The sequence below is a fragment of the Moschus berezovskii genome, chromosome 11 (assembly GCF_049115385.1).
Source record: "Moschus berezovskii isolate FMDL1 chromosome 11, NW_MosBer_1.0, whole genome shotgun sequence".
NCBI lineage: Eukaryota > Metazoa > Chordata > Mammalia > Artiodactyla > Moschidae > Moschus > Moschus berezovskii.
Genome location: NC_142470.1, coordinates 94,567,672 through 94,595,240, shown reverse-complemented (window position 1 = coordinate 94,595,240; position 27,569 = coordinate 94,567,672). Strand labels below are relative to the sequence as shown.

General features: G+C 47.7%; 1 protein-coding gene across 4 annotated transcripts in view; it reads left to right on the top strand.

The window, feature by feature from the left end:
- The window catches only part of TGFA (transforming growth factor alpha), a 109,164-nt gene that overhangs the window by 11,738 nt on the left and 69,857 nt on the right, over positions 1-27,569 (top strand). For all 4 annotated transcript variants that reach the window (XM_055399130.2, XM_055399129.2, XM_055399128.2 and 1 more), the window contains exon 2: positions 23,052-23,105. In XM_055399130.2, the coding sequence (XP_055255105.1) occupies positions 23,052-23,105 (54 nt within the window). The remainder of the gene's footprint in view (positions 1-23,051; positions 23,106-27,569) is intronic.

Here is a 27,569-nt window from a genome sequence, read left to right as displayed (position 1 = left end):
CTCCTTCTCTGTCAGCCTTGTTAAATCCTACTCATTCTTTTTCCACAGTGAAAAAGAAAATCAGAATCTACAAACGAGAGCCTGGAAAACACCCTCACATTCAATTCACCAGAGACATTCTTTTTCGAGGCTTAACTGTCGGGGCTCTTACCATATCTCTTTCTGTCTATGGTTACAGATTTATTTGTATATTCACTCCTTTTCCTTCAAAAATGGCATTGGGTATTTTAAAACCTGCTTTTCACTTACAGTATATAGGGAAAATGTTTTTGTGGCAAAGATACAAATATGTCTATCCATCTATTTTTAATGAGTAACATTCCATTAAACAGCTCTGGCATTGTCATTTATTCACCTGTTTTGATAGAGATGTAGGGTGTTTCAACCTTTTAAATACTCAAACCTGAAATTAAAATGTTTACAGCTAGATTATTACTGGCATCTTTGAATTATTTACTATGATAAAATCCCCAGAAATGGATTACTGGGTCAAAATGTACACACTTTTCCACCTCTTAATATGTTTTGACAGTCTGCCTTTGAGAAAAGGCTGACAAATTCATACTTCTGTGTATGAGTGCCTATTTATCAGCAAACTTGCCTATGATGAACACTGTGATTTTCAAGACTTTGCTAATCATGTTGATTAAATAATATCTCATTTTAATTTGTATTTCTTTGGCTAAAACCAAAATTTGCTACAATTGCATGCTTTTTCATGGTGAGTATTTGAGTTTATTTTCTTGAGACTTACCCATTTCTGTCCTTAGGTCATGTTTTGTGTAGGTGAGTTATTTCCTCATTGATTCATAAGCAGTTTTTTAAAAGAAGATATATAAAATATTTCCCTTGTTTTGTCATTTTGCTGTTTAAATGTACATGTGTGTATATTTGGGTTTACAGAAGTATGGTTCTGTTTTTGTTTTTAATTTTTAAGGACTTAAAATCGTTTCATTATTTCTTTGTGACTTCTGCTTTTGTCTTGGAGTAGAAAGAGATTTTCTATAACTTTTTGATCTCTCATTTCCTGTATTCTTTCCTCTTGTTGCTTTGGGGATTTAAATTTCACTTCTTTGGGAGTGCATTTTGGTTTCAGATGTGAGATAGGAATCTAACTTGCCTTTTTGTCAAAAATGATCTGGTTCCTCAAACACCATTTGTTGAATAATTTATTCTCTACTCACAGATTTCGAATTTTTGCCACTTGAGACTTTCTTAGGAGTACTTGAATCTGTTTTTAGAGTTTCTGTTCAGTTCCATTAATCTGAGACTTGTCCTGTAATGAACCATTGATTGGGGCTGGGAATGTGTCATTACCCTAGGAAGCTGGGACAGAAAAATTGTGAGAAGTAGGCAGGCATCGGGTAGACCTTGGGTCTCACTATCCTGAAAGGTATGGTGAACTTGCCTCTGCCCTCCTTTTCTTTCTGGAACTTTGTGCTTTGCAGGAATTTGGGGTCACGAGGCAGGCCTGTGGTCCTTCATGTGACATTCAGGTTAATAAAAACCATATATTTTCAGGTCCACTTCTCAAACAAGAGTACCAGAGAGTCTGCCTTGGCATACATAGAGCCACAGACGAACCTGGCACATCTCCTAGGATATAGTAAAAGAAATAATTAAAGAATCAGAAAAGAGAGTCACTAGACAGGCATGACATAGTTTTCTATATTAAAACAAACTCAAATATATTAGTGAATAGAATGCAAGATTGAAATATCAAAATTAGTTCTCCAGGTATAAGTCTTCAAATAAATTGTGATTTTTAAATTTTGACTGTTTCAAGCTGTGCCCCCATACTCTAGAGGAACAGTTATGAGTTCCTTCTCTTTGCCATTTTGGGGGTTTTAATGGAGAAATTTGAGAAGTACTGTCTCAAGTGGATGACTAATTTTCAGATACTTAGAGTAGGGCAGAATAGTAATGAAAATGAATGACTTCACCATTCTTCTGCTTCTGTTGGATATAATTTCCCTTTCTTTTTCTAAGGTTTCCTAAGGTAAAAACTTAATTATTGATTTTAGATGTTTCTTCTTTCCCACCATAGTCATTCAATGCTAAAAATTTCCCTGTAGACTCTGCTTTCACCTCATCCCACAAATTCTGATGAGTTGGTTGTGTTTCAGGTTTTTTTTTACATCAGAATATTTTGACTTCTCTTGAGATTTCTTCTTTGACCCATGTTTTATTTAGAAATGTTGTTTAATCTCCAGTGTGTGGAGATTTTCTGGCTATATTTCTGTTACCTAGTTTACCTTCTTTATTGTCTGAGAGCAGACATGGTATGATTTCTATTCTTTTCAATGTGTGCTCAGTCGTGTCTGACTCTTTATGACCCCATGGACTGTAGCCCTCCAGGCTCCTCTGTCCATTAGACTCTCCATCCAAGAATACTGGAGTGGTTACCATTACCTCTGCCAGGGGATCTTCCCGACCCAGGGACTGAACCCTTCCTCTCCTGCGTTAGCAGGTGGATTCTTTACCACTGAGCCATCTAGGAAGCCCTTCAATGTGTCCAAGTATGTTTTATAGCCCAGAGTGTAGTCTGTCTTGGTGAATGTTCGTGTGAACTTGAAAAGAATGTGTATTCTACTGTTGTTGAATGAAGTAGCTCATAGATGTCATTATATCCAGCTGGCTGATGCGTGGCATTGAGTTCAATTATGTCCTTACTTATTTTCTGCCTGCTGGATTTGTCCATATCTGAAAGAAGGGTGTTGAAACCTCCAGCTGTAACAGTGGATTCATCTGTTTCTCCTTCCAGTTCTATTCATTGTTGCCTCACGTATTTTGGTATTTTATTGGTAGGTGCATACAGGTTCTGTGTTGTTACATAGCTTCATCATTCATTAAAGCTCTTCTAATGATTTGGGATCTCCCAGCAGATAAAGATCTTCACTAGTAAGCTCTTTCTTCCCATGTGGTGCCTATGGTAAGCAGATCTCAATTTTAACTTTCCTTGTGGGGAGAAAAAAATATAAAAGGCATTACTCCAAGTTCCTGAACTAAGGCTCTGTTAGGATCAAGATAGTGGGACCTTCTTTGACTGAGGGCATCCTTTCAAATCAGTTCTTATTTTGAATGTAGGATGTAGAAGGCTTCAGTGAATTGCTTATGTCCCTTTGAGACATCCTTGAGAGTTAGAAATTTACACTTAGGAAAGTAGCATCATCTCACTATGTAATATGAGCTTATGCTCTTGTGAAATGCCCCTTTCCCTTACTGTGGAATAAAGGGGAAAATAAAAGCTCTTCTGACTCAATTGGATTTTTTTTGATTTCAGATAAAAGGCAGAACACTTTCCTTTTAACAGTGATAACAGAAGCAGTTGGAGTATCTCATCTGTCATCTCATGTAATACATCCAAGTGATCAAAGACTTGTGATTTTTCTGAACTGGGCCTGACATAACGTTTATTCTTAATTCATCTGAGGAAGCTACTTTATTCACTTACAAAGCCAAAGGATGAGTAGCAAAAATAAGATCTGACAGCTCAAAGTGAGAGATGCTGTGTGTTTGGTTAGGTTATATTATACTTGGATTGTTCACTTCAGCAAACATTTAACTGTGTATCAAACCTTGTGCTGAGTTTGGTGATATTAATTCAGAAGAAAGCCATGACTAGCCCTCACCCCCAGCCCCTGAATTCTTTGTAGATTGCAGCAGAAGCAAACACAGGTTTTCACAATATGACATGAGGTACACAGTGAACACCTTGGGCTCAAGAAGAGGCCTCTTGAAGGAATTCCCTGGCTGACCGACCAGTGGTTAGGACTCTGCACTCTTGTTGCTGAGGGCCTGGATTCAATCCCTGGTCAGGGAACTAAAATCCCACAAGCTGTGCAGTGCAATCCCTGCCCACCCACCATGTCCCTGCCCCCACCCCCCACCAAAGGAACGTTCTTTGTATGACAGGGCATGGCAGTCTTCAAGAAGCTAATGGCCATCACTTAGAACAGTGATGGGTAATTTCTTTAAGTGCCTGTTATTATAAAAATTCCTTTAACCCATCTAGCAATCCTATGAGATATTGTGATTATCTCCATTTTATAGGTGAGAAAACTGACACACCAAAATGTTAAGTGAATTGCTGAGGCTCCTATAGCCAGCAAAGGGCAGAACAAGGATTTGAACCCAGGACCCTTGCCTGTTATCCTGGCCATCTCCCTGTTCTGCTTCTCTGTGTCATCATGGAAGGCTGTGGCTCCTGCGGGGCCTGGCTTCACTCCCATGAGTGTGCCATTTTGTAGCAGACATTAGATGTAATCAGGCTTTCAGATAGCTGCTCCTCTAAATATTTACCATATTGATGGTAATTGCTATGAAGGCTAAAATGAAATATTCTACTTCCCAAAGCATGAAATAGAAAGAAACAAGTGTGGTAGTTGTTCTCCCCTTCTTTAATCAGAAGTTCAGTTGTTCAGAAGACAGATAATCACTGGAGGTGCGTGTGACACATTTTGTTGCGACCACAGAGCCTCTAATAATAAATTCACTAATAGAGGCCTGTTTGCATTTCTGCCATATATTTTTTAAAAGGTGTTTGTTTTAAAGGGTGATCTCTTTTGTTTATGCAGGCAGCCTGTCTCCAGTGGGTGATGTGCCTGAAGTCAGAGTGCCTGTGCACTGCAGCCTTGAAGGCCCTCTAATGGGGGGCTGGCTTCACCCTCCTTTCACGCCTCCCCAGTTGACATTTCCCCCAAAGAAGAGCAGAAGGTGGAAGAGTCTTTAACACTTTTACTTTACATTTTTAGTTCCTCTCAGTCCAACCAAAGATAGAATCTGTGTTAGCAGATTTGCTAATAGCTGGCTCCACTTTCAGACTCTTCACCCCAACTGCAGTGATGACATGTACCCACAGACAACACAGGCATCTCCATGGACCCGATAGAATCTCAGATCAGAACACAAAGAGCATTTACTGTTTCAGTTGTGTATAGGAACTTCCTTCATCCAGCTGGCAGCATTTTCGATGGCCTTTGTACCTCTGAATAGGTGGTTGAGTATCAGATGCTCAGATGTGGACAGTCTACAAAGGTTGATTAAAGGTGATTTTTTTTTTTCCCCATTAGGTAAAAGTAATGGGGTCAGATGCATTGGGAATCAGTGTATTACTAAGGTACAAAGCAGCCAGTGAGACACCTCTTTTGCAGTGAGTGAGCTTCTGGGGAAAATATATATATATAGATCTGTATCTTGTTTGAAGGACCTTATTTGATAATCCTTTTCTAGAACCATCTCTTCTTAATTGGTTTGTAAATCCAAAGTGTTCAAAGTAGGTTGCTTCTGCTGTGGTGGCATCTCTCAAAACAACATTGACTACTTGGGAATTGTGTAAAAGCCCATCCAAGCTGGTCACAGGGGAGAAAAAGCTGATTTTTTAACTGAGTCAGGGAACTAAACTCTCTTCTGAGAGTTACGTGCACGGATAGTCACTCCTTATAAAACTCCTGCTGTTCTCAGAGCAGAGGGCCTGCTTGAATTTTCCATAGGTCTCCACACTCAGCTACAGACTTCCTTGATCTTTGTTTGCGTCATCTAATCTCTTAGTGACCCATCATCTAACATTTCTTCCTCCGGTTGATGCTCTTTAGTTGTGACATTCAGTAGGAAAGAAAAAGAAAGATTTAACATTTTTGGAACAGAGCAATCCTTTAGGCACAAAATGCCTTCATCTTCTCAGCTTGCAGTCCAGAATCCAAGGAACCAAAATTGCACAGGGCTGGTGTGTGATAACAAGGCAAAGAATTTGGTGAAATAAGCCTAACTGTTTTCTAGCAGGAAGAAAATAAATCTGCTTCACCATTTATATATGTGCTTCACTGACTAATCAGGGAGCAACACTTTGTGGCCTGAAGCAGGGAGAGGGTTCTGCTCCAGTGGGTGACTATTCATGGGCCAAGGATGGAGAAGCAGCCCCCATTGCTGGGAGCTCCCGCGAGCCTGCCCTGTGGATGGAGAGTTTATCTGAGCTCCCAGTCTTGAGAAGTGAACCACTGGACTGTGTGGGGAGGCATGTTTTTTATCCCAGAGAAGAGGCTATGATGTGCAGCTTTCCTTGCAAAACACACACTTCCTTAAACGAAGCAAGTACTGGCTGCCCTGCTGTGCTGAATAGGGGAACGGGTCAGGCTTAAGGAGAGACCACCCCCCGCCAACCAGGTCTCACTCCTGAACACGTTGTGACCCCAGAGGCTAGTCTTGGTTCAACCAAGAGTCTCCCCTGGGGGCTGTGATGTCATCTGATTCTACTACAAGCTGAGCAAAAATAGGCAAATGGCCTCACTGTTTGGCCTTCAAGATAAAGTAGTCAACTTTTATAAATAAGCATGATTTGGTTCCCAGGAAGTGAATTAGGAAGTGTTAAAGAAATCTGCATTGTTCTAACTACCTAGCTCTGTGCTTTTCTTGGTTGTTTCCACGTTAACCTCTTTTATGAATGGTTCAGTCATTGTTTTCACCTGGGATGTTTATCACCTGAGCTGTTTTCAGAGGCTTCACGGGCAGAAATTTTCTGAAAATCTATGAAGGTCTGTATAGTCAAAGCAGTGGTTTTTCCAGTAGTCATGTATGAATGTGAGAGTTGGACCATAAAGAAGGCTGAGTGCTGAAGAATTAATACTTTCTTACTGGTGTGGTGGAGAAGACTCTTGAATATCCCTTGGACAGCAAGGAGATCAAACCAGTCAATCCTAAAGGAAATCAGCCTGAATATTTATTGGAGGACTGATGTGGAAGCTGACGTTCCAGTACTTTGGTCACCTGAGGCAAAGAGCTGACTCTTTGGAAAAGACCCTGATGCTGGGAAAGACTGAGAGCGTGAAGAGAAGGGGGCAACAGGGGATGAGCTGGTTGGATGACATCATCAACTCAATGAACATGAGTTCTCCTGAGCAAACTCCAGGAGATAGTGAAGGACAGGGAAGCCTGGCAGGCTGCGGTCCATGGGGCTGCAAAGAGTCAGACACACTGAGTGACTGAACGACCACAGAGGGCTTTGATTTACATTAAAACGTCTTGCTTTGAGAAGGTGGATAAATTGGTATGAATAGTTCTGGATGTTCTCCGGTGCTGTCCCATTATCCTGGGAGAGAAAGGATGAATCTGCTGTCACCTGTCATCATACCAACAAATGGCAGCTTGCTCCATTGACAATAATTGTGTGCAGGGGTGTGAGGATGTGTGCATGTGTTTCATCGAGAGGCTTCATTTCCTACTTCTTGAGCTTTTTTCAGCTTCCCTCCTCCCCCCCTCAGCTTCTGCAGTGCCTCACGTAATCAGCATTTCATGGTTGATCCTTACGTTTTTATTGATGACAAATAATTTATGCCCAGAGTCTTTCATTTCTCTTTTCTCTTCCTCCCTTCCCCTCTCCACTTGTCACTTTCAAAACATCATTGACAAAGCAGCAGGTATTTTTTGAGCTGAAGTGGGAAGTAGTTCCATCTTCTGGGCTAACCATGATCATTTGAAAGTGTTTGTTTCTAAGGCTTTGGAGGTTGCATCTGAGTTCAGTTCGAAATAGTGCTGTGATCAAGTCGTAATGTCTGCTGTGGGTCCAGGCTGGAGGTGGTCTGACATATGCAGGTATTTCCATTCCTGCTTGAGATGGTGGGTCCTTTTTTCTTAAGAATGATAAAAAGGCATGCATCTCTAAGGAATTACTTGAAGATGTTCTCACTTCTGTTGCTTATATTTCCTGCCTTTTAAGTCATTATTTACTTTTGGCTGCGCCGTGGTCTTTGTTGCTGTGACCGGCTTCCTTGTGGTGCGGGGGCTTCTCATTGCAGTGGCTTCTCTCATTCAGAGCATGGGCTCCAGGTGTTGGGACTAAGCAGCTGCAACCTGTGGCTCTAGAACATAGGCTCGTAGTTGTGGTGCCTGGGCTAAGTTGCCCCAACAACATGTGGGGTCTTCCTGGACCAAGGATCGAACCCATGACTCCTGCATTGGCAGGCAGATTCTTAACCATTAGACCACTAGGGAAGTCCCTTTCCTGCCTTTTAAAAAAATTCAGTGCTCCAAGTTTTAAAAGGTGTTCCATAAACCTAATATCATAACCATGCAAAAGTACTACTGAGTCCTGTTAGGCAGAATTAGCATCCAGCAAGGCAGCCTATGGGCATGCGGGCTGGTATGTCCTGCTGTCCTCCAGAACATGGGGTTATCTGCCTTCCTTTAGAATAAGAAGCATAAAACCGTAGGTATCGCTGGACAGCAAAGCTCTGTGTTGATGTTTGCATCTGCCCGTCTTGGGTGCTTGTTGGGTTATTAGCAGGAATGTTCTGGCTGCCTGCGAGTAAGAAGGGAACACTGACATCTCGCTTTCTTGGAACAAAGGACTCCTTTCCCTAGAAGGTGTGTGTGTGTGTGTGTGTTTGTGTGTAGCATGTTGTGGCACTCCCGCCCAATAACCATCAGTATCCTTAGACCCACATCAGTGGGGACAGCCATCCCTGTTCAGTTGTCCCCCACAGATAAGAAGGAAAGTGGAGAGAAGGGCTGTGTCCACACTAGGCACAGAGGTTGCAGCAGCGGCAGGGTGTTTAGGCAGAGAAGCCCAGAGCAGACAACAGTCTCTGGGTCTGTAACTTTGCAGCTGGACATGCCCTGGTCGCAGGTCAGCTTGAGCCAGTTCACTTTGCTCCTTGTGTGTCCTTTACTCCTGTCTTGGATGCTATAGGCCAGCCCACAGTGGCATCAGAGGGGTGTGTGGTAAGCAGGATTAGATGCTGTGTGAGCCTCTGGAAAGCTTACCTAGGGCACACTGTTGGTGTCTGCATGCTAGCTTATCCTGGATGTTGAATGTGACTCTCACAGGAAAGCCATGGACTGGGATTCCTAGGCCCTGGCTGGGGATGAGCAGGGCCAGAACCTTCATGCTAGCCTGTAGCATCCTGGAGGATCTTTGGGGGTAGTGGGCAGACCCAGATAGGAACCGATAGTGAATACTTTAGAGAAATGCGAGACCGTCATGACCAAAATGAGACTGACTTGTGTGGCTTCGGTGCTTGTGAGCGCTGAGCTTGCTAATGGGTTTCTTCAGACCTCTGTCCTTGTTGACTCACTGACTTGGTATTTTAATTTTGGGGCAGGGTGGGGTGGGGTTGGAGATGGGATACTCCATCTGAGGTGGTCAGGAAAGGTTTGTGAAGACACTGATGTTTGAGCTGGCCTTGAAGGTAAGGAAGGAAGGGAAATAGTGGAGGCAGAGATGGGGTGGGCAGAGGAGGTCCCACACTCAGCCTTCCTGCGATCCCAAGTCCTGCTGGATGTTTCTGTTCTCCCGCTGACCCCTCCTCACACCCTCTCCCATCAGGACTCTGCGGTAGCCTTGTCCCCACTCCGCCAGCTTCCAGCCTTGCTTCTGTAAGTTCTTCTGTTCTCAGCACCCTGCGTGATGTCTCTAATCAGACGCTGTGGCTCCTCTTCTCAAAACCTTGCAGTGGCTGCCCAGCTTGGAGTAAAATTCGGGTTCCTGCGCTCCCCCAAGAGAGCTGTCAGCGCCCCTCCAGCCGTGTTCCCACGGCTGTCTTCTAGCTTCTCCAGCCTTCTTGCTGTTTCTTGAACGTGCGAAGTTCAGTCCCACCCCAGGGCCTGTGCACTTGCCTTCCTTCACTTGGCTGCTCTTCTTCCACATACTTGCAGGACTGTTTCCCTCGTTTAATTCAGGTCTCTGTTAGACGTCACCTGTTCAGAAAGGACATCTGTGATGACTTTATCCTTCTGTGCACACACCCGTGATGAAGAAAATGCCCCACTGTCTGCATCATTTCTTGGAGAACTATCATCACAGCACAGTTCTGATGGTGTCTTCTTATTCCGGAATGAAAGAACCTAGATTCCACAGAGTCCTTCAAAAGTGCTTCTGCTCACATAGGAGTTCAAATCTCACCTCCTTTAGTTCACAATTGCCAGAGATCTCTGCAGCACTGTCTCCCAGGTTTGGCTTAAAAGAGACCTGAATTCATTCTGGAGGTTCAGAGCCGTCTACATGTCAGGCACCGTTTTAGGCACTGGAAATACAGTGAACCGAAAAAATCATCTCTCCCCTACCCCCACTTGGTGCCAAGAAGACAGAAAATAAGCAAACAAGCCTACAGTAAAATGTCATGTTGTGGCAGCAGAGGGGATGGGTGGTGAGCTTCATTACCTTGCAGGTCGTCGTCACAGAAGGATGCTTTCAGGCAGTGGAAATGCCTCCATTTCTCTCTTATTCCTTTCCTGCCTGAAGTGTGAGAAAGGAAATATGAGGAAGGAGAGGATTGGACCAGTTCTCTGTGATGATAGCTGCGTTTTGTTATGACAAAGGCTGTGCTTGGTACCCACATGGGAACCCCTCTCTTGGATGTAGCTGGGGGGTCCAGAAGCAGAATTACACCATCCTTCAACAACTCTTGAATTCTGCCCCCTCCATCTCGGAGCTGACTGCTGGCTGGCAACAGATTGAAAGCTGTATTCGTCACTTGTCCTCATCTGAGGGAACATCTAGAATGCATCTGGTTTACATTGGAAACCACAGAAGCAAGGCCGGCTGCTTGAAGCTGGGGCACTGGATTTCCTTGGTTGTTTCGAAAGCTGCTCAGACTCCTGGCAGTGCCTGTCAGCCTCTCTACTGAAAGACTTCTCTGGAAGACTCTTCACCCATCGTTCCTCCCTTTCCTCCCCTCCAGGTTCCTATCTGCCTTATCCATGGCCTATTTCCAGAGGGTTTTCCCCTGCTTCCTCCCATCCTGACGTGCCCCCAGTTTGAGAGTGAGACTCGGGGTCCAGGTGGCTCAGCCTAGTCAGATCAGCCACTGATCGAAGCTTCTCCCTGGCAGCCACTATCAATACACAGTTGTCTAATAGACTGTGTATATTTGGCTCTGCCAGGTCTCAGTTACGTTGCAGCATACAGGGTCTTTGATCTTCACTGTGGTGCGTGGGATATAGTTTCCTAACCAGGGATCGAACCCGGGCCCCCTGCCTGGGAGCGTGGAGTCGGAGCCATTGGACCACCAGAGAAGTCCCTAGACTGTAATTTTAGAGCAGTTTCAGGCTTGTAGAAAAGTTGAGTATAAAGTACAAAGAGTTCTTGCCTACTTCCCCTGTTACTAACATCTTGCTTGAGTGTGGCACATTGGTTATAATCAATGAGCTGATATTGGAACATTATTTTTAATGAAAGTTAATGTTTTTTAACTAGAGTATAAACTAAAGTCCCTCATTTACAATAGGGCTTATTCTTTGTGTTATGCATTCTATGAATGTGTGTGGTGGTATGTATCCACCATTGTATCACACACAGCAGTTTCACTGCCCTCAGATCCTCTGTGCTCCCCCTGATCCTCCCTTCCTCCCCCCGACCCCATCCCAAACCCCTGGCAACGAGTGATCTTTTTCCACTGTCTCCATAGTTAGGTCTTTTCCAGAATGTCATGTAGTTGGAATCACACAGTCACAGTACATAGTCCTTTCCAATCTGCTCATTTCACTTAAGAACATGCATTTAAGGTTACTTCATGTCTTTTTCCAGTTTGAGAGTTCATTTTTTATTGTTGCATAATATTCCATTGTCTGAATATACCATAGTTTATCCATTTGCCTGCTGAAGGCTATTTTAGTTACTTCCGTGATTGAGTAATTGTGAATAAAGCTGCTATAAATATCTGTTTGTGCAGCTTTCTGTGTGTGCGTGTATGTGTGGGTACATGTAAATTTTCAATTATTTGGGTAAATACCAAGGAGCTCGATTGCCAAACCATATGGTAAGACTATGTCTGGTTTCGCCAGAAACCACCAAACTGTCCTCCAGAGTGGCTGTACCATTCTATCAGCTGGTTCTGGTTCCTGCCCCACTTTCACTTGGACGAGTCTGATTTTTCTGGGCAGTGCTTCGGAAACACGCTGAATATTCCAGGGATGCTGTCCACGTTCTTCCTGTCATTCTCCTCTTCTTGCTAGAGCTGAACCATCTTAGCAGCAAACTTCCTCTTCCCTCCCTCTTTTCTTTTGCTTCACGTCTCTGCCGTCCCCCCACCCCAAAGTCAGCAAGGTAAATGGGGAAGGGCAGGAGCAGGCTTGGTAGGGGAAAGCTACCGTGCTTCCCCAGGGTGTGTTTTTTCTTTATTTAAAATGACTTAAGTTGACAACACTAAGAGGTACATGATGCTCTTCACCCTGAAACTGTGGGGTCAAGTGTGCCTTGTTCCTCTCTGATGTGTCTCCAATCAGTAAAAGAAACTCTTCCTATATGACTAAGAGCACTGGGGGCATTCACCGAACAGCTTTGTATTGTGTGGTCAAAAGAATATCCACTGGCCAGAGGGAAATATTTCAGGGGCTCTGAAGTCAGGCAGTGGACCGAGAGACAGTTGCCCTCCTCGCCATGCCTCCCCTCCTTCCCTCTCCAGGCCCCCAGGAGTCTGTTTGGAGCCCTGAGACTATAAATCACTGGGTGCAGGTTTGTTGGCAGCTCGTTGGTCTTGTTACTTTATAGGCTGGCTTCCTGTTGTGCAACCCAGATGCTCTGGGTTATTATAGAGAAGCATACAGATGAACAGAATGGAGGGAATTACTGAATGTCAGGGAAGGAAGCAGCCCAGTTACCCGAAGCCAGGCTGATCCCGCAGTCCGCTGCGAGCTCCCCCAGGCCGCTGGCAAGGCTTTCCCGAGCCGCCCTGTCCGTTCATGTACTTATTCTGTCTCCCTTGAGTTTTGGGTGCTTCTGCGCATGTGCAGTTGGAAGCTGAATGACCTATAGTTGAGAGACTTTCCATGCCTGGGTCCATAATTTCTCAACAGGGTGCACTGTTAGCCTCTTAAGGAGGACAAACTCCTCTGCATCCCAGCAGTTTAGCATCCCTGCTCTTACCCACTAAATACCAGGAAAGCCCCCATGTCATTGTGACGGTCAAAACCTACCCCACCTGTTACCAGCTGCCCCCAGGACGCACTGCCAGTGGGCAGAAACCCGGGGCTAGGGGTGGTCTGGTCAGGGTCTCCTAGTGAAAGAGGGTTCTCTGAGTGCCTCTTACGCACTTCTCATCCGGCCCTTCTCAGCAGCTGGTACCTGCTCTTTTCCTCCATGCCCTTCATCTTCTCTCTTCTCTTCCTCCTCCTCCCCCTCACTGTCAGCCTCACTCTTCCCAGGTTGCTTTGTGATGCAGGGTTCCAAGAACTTCAGGGTGTTTCCCCTTTAATTCTTGAAAATCCATCTTCTGGGGATTTGTTTCCTCATTTGAACTCTGCTTCTCGATCCACGATCTTTATGCAGTCAGGTGAGTTCTCCTAAGGTGTGTTCTGGAGTCAGCCCCAAGAACCCAGAACACGATGGAGGCCTGATGGTGGCGACGAGCATTGGTGCAGCGCTGTCCCCTCTGTCCAGCCCTTCCCCCATGCCCAAGGCCAACGCTGCATTGATCTGAAATGGAGCCAAGTCCCACTGGCGTTTATCTTGGCTCAAACCCCAGCCTCGGCGTGCCTCCTGCAGGGTGGTTCTGGAGGTGTCCGAGCTGAGTGGTGGGAAGGATGAGTTTGTCATCATCACGTGGAGGAAATAGGGCAGAGTTCAAGGATTGCTTCTGTTTTCACCTCCTCCCCTCTCGTAGTCTTCTTCTAAGCCACTGGTGGGGAGTGGTGTGCACACATGGCCTTGACAGAGCTGAGGGGTGGGTCCGCCTTTGTTGGGGCTGCCAACAGGCTGCCTCTGCTGGGCTGAGGTCTGCACAGGCAGAGCCTCTGCTTACCCTAGGCCCCAAGGATGGCCATTTGGGCGCCACCACAAGGCCAGGGGAAGCTAGGTCAGGGCCAGTGGCCTCCTTGGAGGGGGCGGGGCTTGGCGTTTGATTCCTGAATTTGCTGGCAGCTGTGGGACCCTGGCCCTGCAGGGAGTGTCACTGCGTCTCCCACTGATCCCAGCCCCGTGTCTGGTCCGCTCTCCCAGCCCCGTGTCTGGTCCGCTCTCCCACCCCTTCTTTCCTCAGGGACTCTGGGAAAGTCGAGCATGGCCCTCTGCACTGACACCTTGATGCCTCCCATGAGGGTCAGTCGACTGGAACAGGCTGTGAGCACCTCAGCTTGTCACAGCTTCCTGCAGCCTTGGAGCTTGGCGCTGGGAGAGTGTGTTGGTGATTCAGCAGCCAGGAAACTCTAGGAGAGCTAATCATACTCTCCCAGCTGCTCCGCAATCCCTGTCGAGGCCCTCGGCCCGCCAGATGGGAACAGGGCCTGTGTAAGAGGAAGTTTGCCTCAGTCCCCAGCCCTGGTCCAGGATCATTGATGAACCTTCAATTCTGCTTCCTCCTAACAAGAAAGAGCGGGGCATGGATGGGAGTGGGCACAGGGCCCGTTTCCCAGAGGAGATGCTTGGTGCATCCTGGTTAACTGTTTTACAGAGATATTTTGCTCCTGTGTGCTGTCTGCTTTGCAGGGGGTGGGGGTGGGGGTCCTCTCAGACCACCATATTAGCAGGTAGCACTGTGCTGCAAGGCTTTGACCTGGGTGAGGGTTGCGGGGAGCAGAGAGGAAGATGTGTGTGTAGCAGCGTGAGGCATTGCGTCATACCTACCGGGCCTTACGAAACAAGGTTTCTCAACAGCGCAGCACCCACCCGCTCCTGCCACGGTCTCTACGGCTTTCTCCTTTATTCATTTCTTTTTCTTTTTGATTTATCTTTAATTGAAGGATAATTATAATATTGTGTTGATTTCTGCTATACATCCACATGGATCAGCCACAGGTATACACATGTCCCCTCCCTCCTGAGCCTCCCTCCCACCTCCTAGCCCATCCCACCCATCTCAGTTCAGTTCAGTCACTCAGTGGTGTCCGACTCTTTGTGACCCCATGGACTGCAGCACCCAGGCGTCCCCATCCATCACCATCTCCTGGAGCTTGCTCAGACTCATGTCCATCAAGTCGGTGATGCCGTCCAACCATCTCATCCTGTGTTGTCCCCTTCTCCTCCTGCCTTCAGTCTTTCCCAGCAGCACGGTCTTTTCTAATGAGTCACTTCTTTGCATCAGGTGGCCAAAGTATTGGAGCTTCAGCTTCAGATGAATATTCAGGGTTGATTTCCTTTAGGATTTACTGGTTTGATCTCCTTGCAGTCCAAGGGACTCTCAAGAGTCTTCTCCAGCACAACAGTTTGAAAGCATCAATTCTTCAGTGCTCAGCCTTCTTTATGGTCCAACTCTCACATCCATACACAATTACTGGAAAAACCATAGCTTTGACTAAACGGACCTTTGTCGGCAAAGTGATGTCTCTGCTTTTTATTACTCTGTCTAGGTCTGTCATAGCTTTTCTTCCAAGGAGCAAATGTCTTTTAATTTCATGGCTGCAGTGACTGTCTACTGTGATTTCGGAGCCCGAGAAAATAAAGTCAGCCACGGTTTCCACTGTTCCTCATCTATTTGCCATGAAGTGATGGGACTGGATGCCATGATCTTAGTTTTTTGAATGTTGAGTTTTAAGCCAGCTTTTTCACTCTCCTCTTTCACCCTCATCAAGAGCCACCCCATGCACTACCTGTTTATTCTGAGTCCCTGCAGTCAGTCTTTACAATAATCCCGCGTGGGAGATGTATATCTTTATCCCTTTTTCATAGCGAAGGAGACTGAGATGCTGGCAACAGGCCAGGGTTGCATAACTGCAAGGACTCAAGTTAGGACCCTCATGGCATGTCCGAGACACTGAGCTGAGTGAGGACAGGTGGTGTGCTGGGAAGGTGGCCGGTGCCTGCCGAGAATGGGCGGGAGGAGCCACAAGAAATGGGGTTTAGGACCAGGTTACGCACCCGAAATCTCTGGGCAGGACTTCAGATGGGCCTCTGTGAGCAGAATGCAGAGGGAAGGGGTCTGGTGGTCCAAGTGCTCTAGAAGCTCACTGGCAGCAGGAGCAGAGGTGAAAATGCTTTGGTCAGAAAAACCAGTCAGGCAACTATTGTGAAGACCCAGGAGAGCCGATGCGGCCTGAGTTTTGGCAGTGGCAGTAGGGATGTAGAGGGATGGGTAAGATGGGCAAGGTGGAGGCAAGTCTTGTGGGAGGTTCTGTGGCTTGGTGACGGGGTGGGGCCAATGACGGTATCTGGTCTTCGGCCCACCTAGAACCAGGGAGGAAGAGTGGAGAAGGGCAGGAGACACGAGGTCTGAGGTTCAAGCCTTGGAGAAGGTTGGGGTTGGAAACAATGCTTAGGGCCTGGAAGTGGGAAAGTGTCGATGGGAATGTGGGATTGTGTGCTGGCTTTAGCAGCCCATACTCATCTGCCTTCCATGGAGTACAGGAGAGTCCATTTTCCTCTGACTTTGCATACTTTACTTCATTTTCTTTAATCCTTACAATAGTCATGTGAGGAAGTGTTGTCCTTGTTTGTGGATGAGGACACAGAGGCAAAGTGAGGTTAGATAACACAGCTGAGGTCTCACAGTTAAGGAGCGGCAGAGCTAGGGTTTGAACCCAGTCCTGACGGCAGGGCTTCTTTTTTCTCTGCCATAATAGACCCTGAGCTGGGATTAGAAAGTGGTACGAGGTTGCAGTGCAGACACCCGTCTGCCTGTCTCTTCCACCTTTCTGATCCTGAAGGTTCAATCTGAGCACTTTGGGTTTTCCCACCCACAGATATACAAACACAGAAATGGAAAATACCCATGAGCATTCAAGTAACACTGGCTTATTTTCTAGGAGGTCATAGTCATAAGGTATTGCCTTAGACTCAGTTGGACTTTGCTGCTTCTGGCCACCCACGAGTCATTAGGAAGGGCAGCTGAGGGTCCCAAGCTCACTGACCCAAGAGCATTCATCCTGGACTGTTAGCTTTGAATATATCTTCAAGCCCATGTCAAGACTGCATTGAAAATGTAGAAATGGAAAGTGCCCTTTTAGGTTCTAGTTTCAGATCTCTCCCATCTTCTGATATTCGATGGACATGCTAAATCGAAAGACAAAATTACAACAAACTGTGCACACTCATTGAGGCAAGCACGCACAGCCTTTTGCCTGATCCTGGTTCAAGGCAAGGGATCCACCTGCACACCGAGCATCTGAATGAGGCCAAGTGTGTCCATACCCTTCTTCCCTAGACAGATGGTTTAGAAAGATGCCAGCCCCATATCATCCCAGAAGTTAGGGACAGGGCTGGCCCAATTCTGTCATTTAAACATAAGGAAGCTGAGAGTGAGATTGGTGAAATTGGTGAAGGGACTGGTAGAGGCGGCCCCACTCGCGGATGACCTTAGTCTCTGGACTCCCTGGGTATCTCCGTACCACAGCACATCTGGCTTAGATCTAGGAGAAGAGACTTTTCTAGAGTGTCTGTGTCCTTTGGCTGCGCTCCACAGGATAGGGGGAAGCAGAGGGTGGCTGGCTGGGCCCTGTAACATGAGCTGCCATGTCTGTCACTTACAAGCCTGGTGATCTTGGACAGTTGACTTAATCTCCTATATCTGGACTTTTTCTCATCTCCAAACTGGGAGCTTGAGCAGTGCCTGCTTCCTAGGACTGGCTTTGTGTACTGAATGAGACGATGCAGGGCATGTCGTAAGTGCAGAAATGTTGCTGCTATTACTGTTAATAACGCTCTCAGCCACAGTAATAATTATGGCTGAATGATGCGAGGAGGGAGCGCGGGAGACTAGTCAGGTGCCCGTGGTCTTCCCGCCCACTGCTGGCGTACAGGTGTGTTCCTGGTTCACGTGTCTGTGTGGAGCTGTTTGGGTGCAGGGTCAGAACCTCACTTGGATGGGTTTGTCACAAGAGCTACCCACTTCCCTGCAGAGTTACCACCTGAAACCCAACACTAACCATTTCAAGTGATTTCTCGATAAGACTCTCCTGGGGTAGCAAAGTTTAATCTGTGTTTTGAAGGCAGAGGTTCAGATGCTGGGATGGGCAGAGAAAGAGCCCTCCGTCCCGTGAGCTGTTCGGCCCAAAGCGATTCATTCTGTGTCACGTATTTCTAAACCCTCCTCGCCTTCCCTTGAACTCTCCTGATCCCGTCCGGCCAGTTACTCCACACATTCCTCTGCTGCTTTGCCTGCTGTCCTCTGAAGCCGGTGTCACCAGTGCCTCTATAAGCAGGGGCACTTGTGAACTGTCACCTCTTCTTTGGAGAGAAACTCTGCACTGGGGTGATGAGGATGCCGTGTGGCTGCTTTTGATGTGACATTTATGGCTATTCTCACAGGAGGGTCAGGCACGGGTCTCCTGGTCTCACTGGTCCTGCCAGCTTCCCTCCTTGCCCCTGCCTGCAGTGTGTTCACTTTTTCTTCCTAATCACTTCTGACCCTGAAGCTAGCATCTGTACCTGGCTATCAAACCTCTTGCATTGAAAAATACTAAGTCACACAATATTGCAGGTTTTACAGTTAAAAATCCTGCCATGTTTGCAGATAAATTTCAGGTGTTGGAATATAATTCATAAGAGAAGATACCCTAGAACCTGGTACCAGAAATTACCTTAGTACGAGCAGACCCTGGGTTCCCTGTGACCCATTTCCACATATTTTTGTCCCCTACATGGCTGTTCATGGGTGTCACCTGAAGACCTCGAGCTGTAGGTACCACCCTCACTTCCTGAGCTTCTGCTCTGAGCCTCATGACTGCGCAGCCCCAAGCATGGCAGGAGAGGAAGTGAGATCCTGGCTGCCCTCCACTTAGCCACACTGGTTCCTGCCCCTCCGCCTGCATTAGCTCATTCCCCGCGGGCCTTTCCTCACCACCTCCTCTAAAGCTAAGACATCTTTCATCCAAAAGGATCTGCTGCAACCTCTCTCCACCCTCCCCACATCTCCCTGACGCCAGAACCTCACCCTCAGTCCTTTGCTCAGGAAGCCTGGCTTAGGAGATTTGAAAATGGATGAGCTGTGGAGCCTTGATTTTCTAGGGCAAGCAGCTGATCTACACAGTGGGGTAGGTAGGAGCCTGGAGGCAAATACCAACTGTAGCAGAGGCGAGAGCAGGGCGTGGTCTCCTCTGTCGGGGTGGCCGGGGGCCTCACAATGCCTCTTCCAGGTCGGGGCCTTAGAGCTGAGTGTCTGCAGAGGAGGTGAAGTGGTCACCAGGCCGACAGGTGGAAGAGGATGGAGGGTGTCCCGTGCTCAAGACACAGCCAGGTCCCAACCCCATGCATGCACGCGGGGCCGCACAGATGGGGCATCCTGCTCTGTGGTCAGGGGGTGATAGGTGTCCAGCATCCATTGGCAACATTTCCCCTTGGCCCTGACCTGTGAGCTCACAGGTAAGTAGGCTGTCCTCTCTCTGGCCGTTCTTCCTGTTGGAAGCAGCCATCTGCATTCCAGAAGCTGAAGTGAAAGCTCTGTGGCCCTTGTCCTTCCTGGAGGGCTGCCTGGGTTCCCTCTGCCTCGAGGCTGGGGTCCGTCTTTCACAAGGTCTTTCTTCCATTACGTGTAGATTTTCCCCTCACCACGCACCGCCCCCCCACCCTTTACTAAGTTCACAATCCTGAGATTCCCCTCTTTGGAGCTATTTAAACAAAATGGGATGCTGGCAGGAGCAGCCCAGAAGGGATTCCTGCCTGGAGGGAGGCTGGCTGGCTCGCCTTGGGGCAGGCAAGGCCCGACTTTGAACCTCAGGCGAGAGGCACCTGTAGCCTCTGAGTCTCCGTCTGAACTGTGTGTTGTCTCCCCAGGGCCACTGGCGGTGGCCGTGCCTATGTCTGAACCCACACAGGTGCTCCAGGGAGGATTCCTGTGCTTCTGATGTGTCTCAGAGCCTGCCAAGGCCACTTGTTTCTGGCCTTCACACGGTCCAGCTGTTCCAAGCAAAGCCCAGGGAGCTGGAAGTCCAGGCAGCTGGGCTTATGGAGGTTATGCTGTGGGGAGTCTGGACATTCACACCCTTGCTCCTGCTCGGTAGACCTTGCTCATAGTGGGGGGATTGGAGGCAGTGGAAATATCACAAGAGGCAACAGATGGAGCCTCTGGAAGAGAGGGATCAACCTGGTGCCTAGGCCCACTGAAACTGTTGTCTGGACTCTTTTGGGGGTCATAGCTGGTACCTTCCAGTGTGTCATGACAGCCCATGGTCAGAAGGACTGGTGTGTGGGGTGGTCATTAAACACTGTCCCAGGCATAGGAGTTGGATAGACTTGAGTCTAAATTGGGCTGCAGGAACTTGGGCAGATTTCTCAACCTGTCTAAGCCTCAGTTTCCTCATCTGTAAAATGGGAGTGTTTCCATAGACTGGACCAGAAGGCAGGGAGGCTGGGAGGAGCCCTGTGTCATGGTTATGGTGAGGACTAAATAAGATAGAGCATGTAAAAGCCAAGTGGTGGGTGTGGGACTGCCACCTGCCCAGTAAGTGGCACCTGTGCCCCCGTGAGTCGTGACAGAGGTCAGACCCTGTCTTGTGGGTCTGGGACCCTCCTAGGGAGCCCACCACATGGTGAAGGAGAAGCAGAGGCCTCGTCTCCCATCACAGGGCCTCTGCTGCAATTGTGTCTAAACAGAAATTGCAGAGAGAGTCCAGGGCACTGAAGAGTTTTTCCATGGGACTGTGGAGGATAACAGAAAGGCACTGTTCTTATACTGCTCAAATTATGATTAAAAACCCAGTGTCCTTCCTCTGTGGAACGTGGTGGTTTTGTAACCCCTAATTAGTTCCCGAAACATCTTTGCAAGTTCAGCAGCTGAGAGCTCCCAGGTAAGGAAACTAGGGGGTGGGATGGCAAAGGGACTCGCCCCAAGGCTGAGGGAGCACCCCTCCATGTGCCCTGAATGCTGGGGAGCACCTCTGCTCTCTCCTGGCTGAGGTTGGACAGTGTTTGCTGTCTAGTCCAGGTTTTGCTTCAGCAGAGGTCAGCATGGAGCCCAGGAACTGTACTGACTGATGGATGGACGGATGGATACAGGGCTGGGAGGGAGCGGGGAAGGAAATGCATTTGTTCATAGACTGTGACAGACCGGTGGCACTTCCTCTCAAGAGGTATACAAAGCATCTGAGAGTCTTTCCTTTTGGTTCCACAGGTCACTGGCCACCTTTGGCCCACAGTGGTTTGTGGTGATGCCAGTAAAATCAGCTTGTGACAGGTCCCCAGCTGACTGGGAGAAACCTCTGAGACTTTTCCTTGCTTTGGTAGGAAACCCTCACTTTAATGCTTGGGGTGTAGATTACACACTCGGCCTTTTAGATAATGCCCAGGGGGACCCTGAGACCTTGCTTCCAAAGGCAGTGTCTACTGAGCAGCAAGAAGGAACTACACAGGCCAACATCTGATTTCACCAACTTTCTCTCCTCGTCCCCTTCTGCCAACCACCTCCTGGTCTCCCCGCACCCAACTCCAGCACCAGTGTCAGGTTTGGCACTCTGTAGGAGTATTTGGGAAATTCATGCCAGGCCAGCAGTGAGAGCAGCCTGAAGCTTTTAGATATTTCTCATGTCAAAGGCTTAAAGGAAAGTCCTGAGCAGGTTGCCTTGTCTGTTCCAAGCATGTTTCTCCCTTGAGAGTCAAGGACTGGTGTGTCTACATCCTGAGGGATGGGGGAAAGGAACTCTCACAGCCTGAATGGCAAGGGGCGTACTGTTCCTGAGCCATGGGGTGGGGGCCATAGCACAGAGGTTTGTCTCTTTTCTGAGCTGCCTCTGGGCTAACCTGCAGGTGGCCCGGCCTCATAGCGTGACCACCACGGCATCTTTTTGCAGTTCAGTTTTAGGAAATCATTCTAACTTAGTTGATGCTGATTGCATAACTCCTAGAGGTTCCTTCTTTGACAGAATTGTGCTGCTGTGTTTCCTCCCGGGCTGCAACGTGCAGGTGCAGAAGGTCATCTGCTGTCCGCGGTGGCTTTGGAAGTATGAGACCCCTGTGGTCCCAGAGCTTCCTGCTCAGGTAGGCCCTGGGCTTGGGGGCTCACGCCCACCCAGTTGCAGTATAGACATACTTAATGGTTTTCCTTTCACGTTATAATGTGAAAGGAAAATGAGGTTCACTGGGACAGTGGGGTATGTGCAGGGCCCTGGGGCCTTGGCTCCTGTGATCCCACCTACTGCCACCTCCCTGCCTCCCCTGGGTGGGTTCTTGCCCCTGCCACCTGGGACCTGGACACCAGAAAGGCTGGAGTGAGGTATGTGCCCCTCCTGGGCAGGGCATGGTGGCAGCTGCCCCATCGAGGTTGGTAGCCCAGCTGTGCCTCTGCGGAAGACGGACATGGGCGAGCCTCCCCATCCCCTAATCCATGTATCCCGGGTAGATGTTGCAACACCCTCAAGGTCACCTGCCCTCCGTGGGTTGGGGCGATTGGTTTCTGGGAAGAAGAAACCTCTGACTGGCTTCCCTGCCCCCAGCTGGGTCGCCCATCCCCCTGCTGGCAGACCCAGCTGTCCGGGATCACATGCGCGTTTGGGTACTGTCGCTGGGGCCCAGGGTGCCTCTGGGGAGCTGGCTCACCCTGCAAGTCTCCTCACACCCCAGAGAGAGCAAGACCAGAAAGAACACGTAGCAAATATCATGACCTGCTCAATAGCATGTACATACTTAAAGCCACTGAACTGTGCGCTTAAAAAGAGTTAAGATAGTAACTTCTGTGTATATTTTATCACAATAAAACATATCTATAAGGTGTTTTAAAACAAGAACCATCATGACAAGTGGAGAGAGAGAGAACAGGAAAGAAAAAGCTTGAGATTTTAGTATTGCTAATAGGCACTTTTTTCCTGCTTTTTGCACAAAGGGTCCCACCTATTCATTTTGTACTGAGCTTCCCCAGTGGCTCAAGATGGTGAAGAATCTGCCTGCAATGTGGGAGACCTGGGTTCAATCCCTGGGTTGAGAAGATCCCCTGGAGAAGGGAATGGCAACCCACTCCAGTGGGTTCTTGCCTGGAGAATCCTCGTGGACAGAGGAGCCTGGTGGGCTACAATCCACGGGGTCACAAAGAGTTGGACACAATTTAGTGACTAAACCACCACCACTCTGTATTATGTTGCTATGACTGCCTGTTGGCCACTTTGTGAAACTATCAACTCTTTCCCTTGAGAAGGACCCATCTTTGAGCCTGAGAAGTTGGCTGCTGGCCAGACTCTCACCTGCCTTCTTTTCTTCCTCTTCACAGGTATTTTCTTGGCTGTGTGCCAGGCCCTGGAGAACAGCACATCTGCCCTGAGTGGTGAGTCCCATCCCACCCCCTCCATGTAGGCGGGTGTATGGAGAACGGAAGGGGGAGCAGCCCCTGGCTGCTTTGTGGAGCCTCTGCTACAAGCTTCCCCCGGGGTTCCTGCCTGCTGAGCTCCCATGCATCTGCCTCCTGCACGTTGTCCCAGGCCCTGGGGAGTGCTCCTGGGAGGTCTTAACCGCTGACCCACAGTGACCATTCCCTGCTCACCGAAGGTGTACCTTCCCAACTCTGATCCCAGCACAGTCACTGTGGGCAAGGGTGCTGGCAAACTGAGCCTCATAATCCATCTAAAGAAGAACCCAGATTCCTAAACCCTCTTGTCTCCTTCTGCCTGGGAATCTTTGATTTGTTATTAATATTTTCCAGTTTCTCTTTGGACATTTGTAGTTGCATTTCCTCTGTTGCATTTGTGAGATCCTGGATCAACAGATTGGAAAGTTGGGAAACGTTGGTGGCAAACAGCTATTGGGCAGAGGCTCCCAAAAGCATCCCCTGTGATGTTTGTGCAAGGCTTTTAGCATTTGTCCGTGTGCACTAATATTTTTATACAATTAGTTGCGGTGAGGAAGTGATTCGGGTTCCTGCTTTTTAAACTCAGGGTTTGGAGTTGTGCTTTTTTACATGTGGCTAGTGTTGGAGAAGACTCTTGAGAGTCCCTTATACTGCAAGGAGATCCAACCAGTCCATTCTAAAGGAGATTAATCCTGGATGTTCATTGGAGGGACTGATGCTAAAGCTGAAACTGCAATACTTTGGCCACCTCATGCGACGAGTTGACTCACTGGAAAAGACTCTGATGCTGGGAAAGGTTGGGGGCGGGAGGAGAAGGGGACGACGGAGAATGAGATGGCTGGATGGCATCACCGACTCTGTGGACATGAGTTTGAGTGTACTCCGGGAGTTGGTGATGGACAGGGAGGCCTGGCGTGCTGTGATTCATGGGGTCGCGGAGACTCGGACACGACTGAGCGACTGAACTGACTGAACTGAGGCTGAACTGAACTGAACTGAAGAATGCCTTGAAATGTATCCTTTTAAAATGTCATAATGTTTCATTTAAGTGGACACGTGTTACAATTAGGCTTTTCCCATGGGATATTTTTGTTGTCTTCAGTTTAAATTATAATGCTCCCTCTTGATGCCTAGAAACTATTTCCTTCTTTTGGATTCTTTCCTTGGGACATAGCTCTAGGAGCAAGAGTATATATTTACGACCCTTGTAACAAATTGCTAAGTAGCTTTCCAAATGAATTGAGCCGGTTTGTATGTCAGCAGTGCACCAGTCTGCCTGTTTCTGTTTGCTCGTTGACATAGAGAATGTTCCCATCTGTTACTGCAGTGGCCCCAGCTGCGTCTCCCTAGTTATTTCAGGAAGGTGCCAGGGCAGGAGGTGGTGTTCTGTATTCATACATCCTCAAACCACCACACAGCGTTCCTGGTACTTAGCTCTTCTCTTCCAAAGCTTTCCTTCCAAACATAGTAGATGCTGCTGCTGCTCCCACTGCATACCAGTGCTTCTGCAACCCCACAGTCTCCGCCTGGAGCTGTTATCCTTGATGCACTTGAACCCTTAAGGTGTCTGCGCCACTTGGTGACCCATGATGCCACAGAAGAAACTGCCTCTTGTCTTAGGTGTTATACTTCGTTGGGACTGGGGGTGGAAGCGCCCGTCCATTCCAAAGCGGTGCTTTGGCAGTTCAGGGTCTACTGGAGTTTCCATGAAGTAGTTCTTTCACTTTTTAACTGCTTCCCCCATCACAAAGGGCTCAGATGTGCATATTCAGGGAGGAGGGGATAGCTGTGTGACCCATGCTAGTTTCGCAATTGACCCAGCCCTCATCCTGGGGTGCATTTACCCTCTGGGTGCACCCCCAGCCCGTCGTGACCCTCACTGTAGGACCTGGGAGGCCAACAGCCGGGTTTTCCCCTAAGTCACTTGTAAGTGACAGTTTGTGGTGATGGCAGAGGCTGATGCTTCCCCCAGGGAGACGGTTATCTTACCCCCAACTCCCATTCCATCCTTTCACACAGGAAAGGCCTAGGGGATGTTGTACCCGAGTCAGTCCCCTTAGGGGCCTGGCATGGCTCCTGTCAAGGCCCTTTGGGGTTTCCCAGGCTCTTCTGGGTAGACGTAGGAAAACCTGTGATATTTATCCAGAAAATGACTATGCTTGCTGCGGTCATGATCGACCTCTGTTCCATGTTTCTTTTCTGGGCTTGCTTCTGTGAGACGGTCTCAGGTTGACATTGGACATACTCTCCCTATGACGACTTAGGTTCAGAAAACAGTAGGTGTAGCCTGTCCTTCTGCACACGACTCTGTAGCTGGCTGAGTGCTGCTCTGTGGCCCAGTGTGGTGGGTGAGAGCTGGGGTAGTGCCGCACCTTCTGGTGTCCAGGGGCATTGAGATCTTGGTATTGGCTGGTGATATGTTGGAGAGGCGGGGGCGCCGCCAGTCTGGCCTCTTGCGCTGCTCTCTGTTTGATGGGTTACTTAGCTGTGGTACTTGTGCCCCAGAGAGGTTAATGGAATAGTTCTTTCCGTGTTTGCTTACTCTCTGCCCTGCCCTGCTGGACCAAGAAATGAATCCAGAGAGGGCTGGGTTAGTTAGTTATGTTATGTTATGTTATGTTATGTTATGTTATGTTATGTTATGTTATGTGAAGTAGTTCAGTCGTGTCTGACTCTTTGCGATCCCGTGGACTGTAGCCTATCAGGCTCCTCCCGCCATGGGATTCTCCAGGCAAGAATACTGGAGTGGGGTTAGTTAGTAGATAAGTCCAAATGGTGATGACCATGTCAGAGCCACTTGTCCAAGAGCTAAAGCTCTGTGACTAAATCAGTCTTGTTTGCTCAATTTTTTTTTCCCTTTAGGGTGAACTTCCCGCCTCCTGGAAGACTCCCCAGGCCCTTGTAGGCCTTGCCCACCCCACCCCAACTCTGTCCTCTCCAGACATGGCTGAAATCTTGTTGTGGGTACAGCTCAAACTGGAGACCCCACCAGCCACACTCACTGCACTAGCATTGGAATATATGTGTGTTTAACTCTTGGCTAATTCAGCAAGAAGAATTATTTGTTAATGTTTATAATAGAAATCTTCGTACACAGAAAAGGAGAAATGATAGTACATCAATCCCCATGTATCCATCACCCGGCTTCAACAACTAGCCTCTCTCTGCCATTTTTCTTTCAGCTATTTTCTCACCTTTTTGAGTTTGCTCTTTGTTGGTATAGTTTAAAACATAATCTACTTCTCTTGTGACTATTACTTGTATCTAACAGATAAGAACTTTTAAAATGAAACCATAGTTCAGTTACACCAACAAAAGCAATAGTAACTCTTTTTTATTAGATTCTTAAATATGGAGGGTAGATGACGCTGAACTCAAATTTGTGGCGTTTTATCTAATTCACATTGCCTTTGATGTTTTCATATTTTGCTTTCTACTTATATTTCCTTTCAGGTCAACGCTGCTTTCATAAAATGTGCTCATTGATATACTGGGTGACTGACTTTCACATCTGAGTCCTTCCTAACCCTTATGCTCTGGAGGTTGGTGGGCTCATTTACTGAAACTATCTAGGTGTGAAGATGGGTAATTTTAGGATAGAAGCTACGAGAGCTTCACCCATGGTTTAAATATGCATATCTCTTCATTCTAATTGCAATGAGAAACAGTAATGAACACTAGAAGGTTTTGGTACATTCCTGATTGATGGTGCTGGAACAAAGGACTGCAGATTTACTCAGAATTAAACTCTAACATTTTGATGGAGCAACATAGACAGAAAATTGCAAGCTCCACGTGCCAATCAAAAGTGGAATATGAGCTTGAAGGAACAGGGGCTGATCCCATGTGGCATTCTTATGCTTTCCCCCCAAAAAAGTTCCATGGCCTCATGACTTCATAGCTGCTCTTGGCTTTCTTATTTGAGGTTTCATTGGTTTCTTTCAATCCTCCTTTTTATAAACCCCCAAATGTGGAGGATAGATGATGCCAGAGGCATGGAAACTGGCATTATTATCATCAGAAATGCTTCTCAGACATTCGCTCCGGGTGGGACATTGGAGGGATACATGCCTCAGGCTGCAGGTTGGGAGCCAGCGTGCTAGACCCATCTGGTCTCGGTTCTGCCGTGTCCTCAAGCGAGTTATTCATCTGGTTCCTGTTTGGATGTTGGCCTTGACTTAGGAAAAACCTGTGAAGTTTTTCACATGACCACTGTGATGGATTGATGGAGACTGCTTAGAAAGCTTTGATGAGGATTTAGAAGGCAGCCTTCAAAGTATCAGTTCAGTTCAGTTGCTCAGTCGTGTCTGATTCTTTGTGACCCCGTGGACTGCAGCACACAAGGTTTCTCTGTCCATCACCAACTCCCTGAGCTTGCTCAAACTCATGTCCATCGAGTTGGTGATGCCATCCAACCATCTCATCCTCTGTGGTCCTCATCTC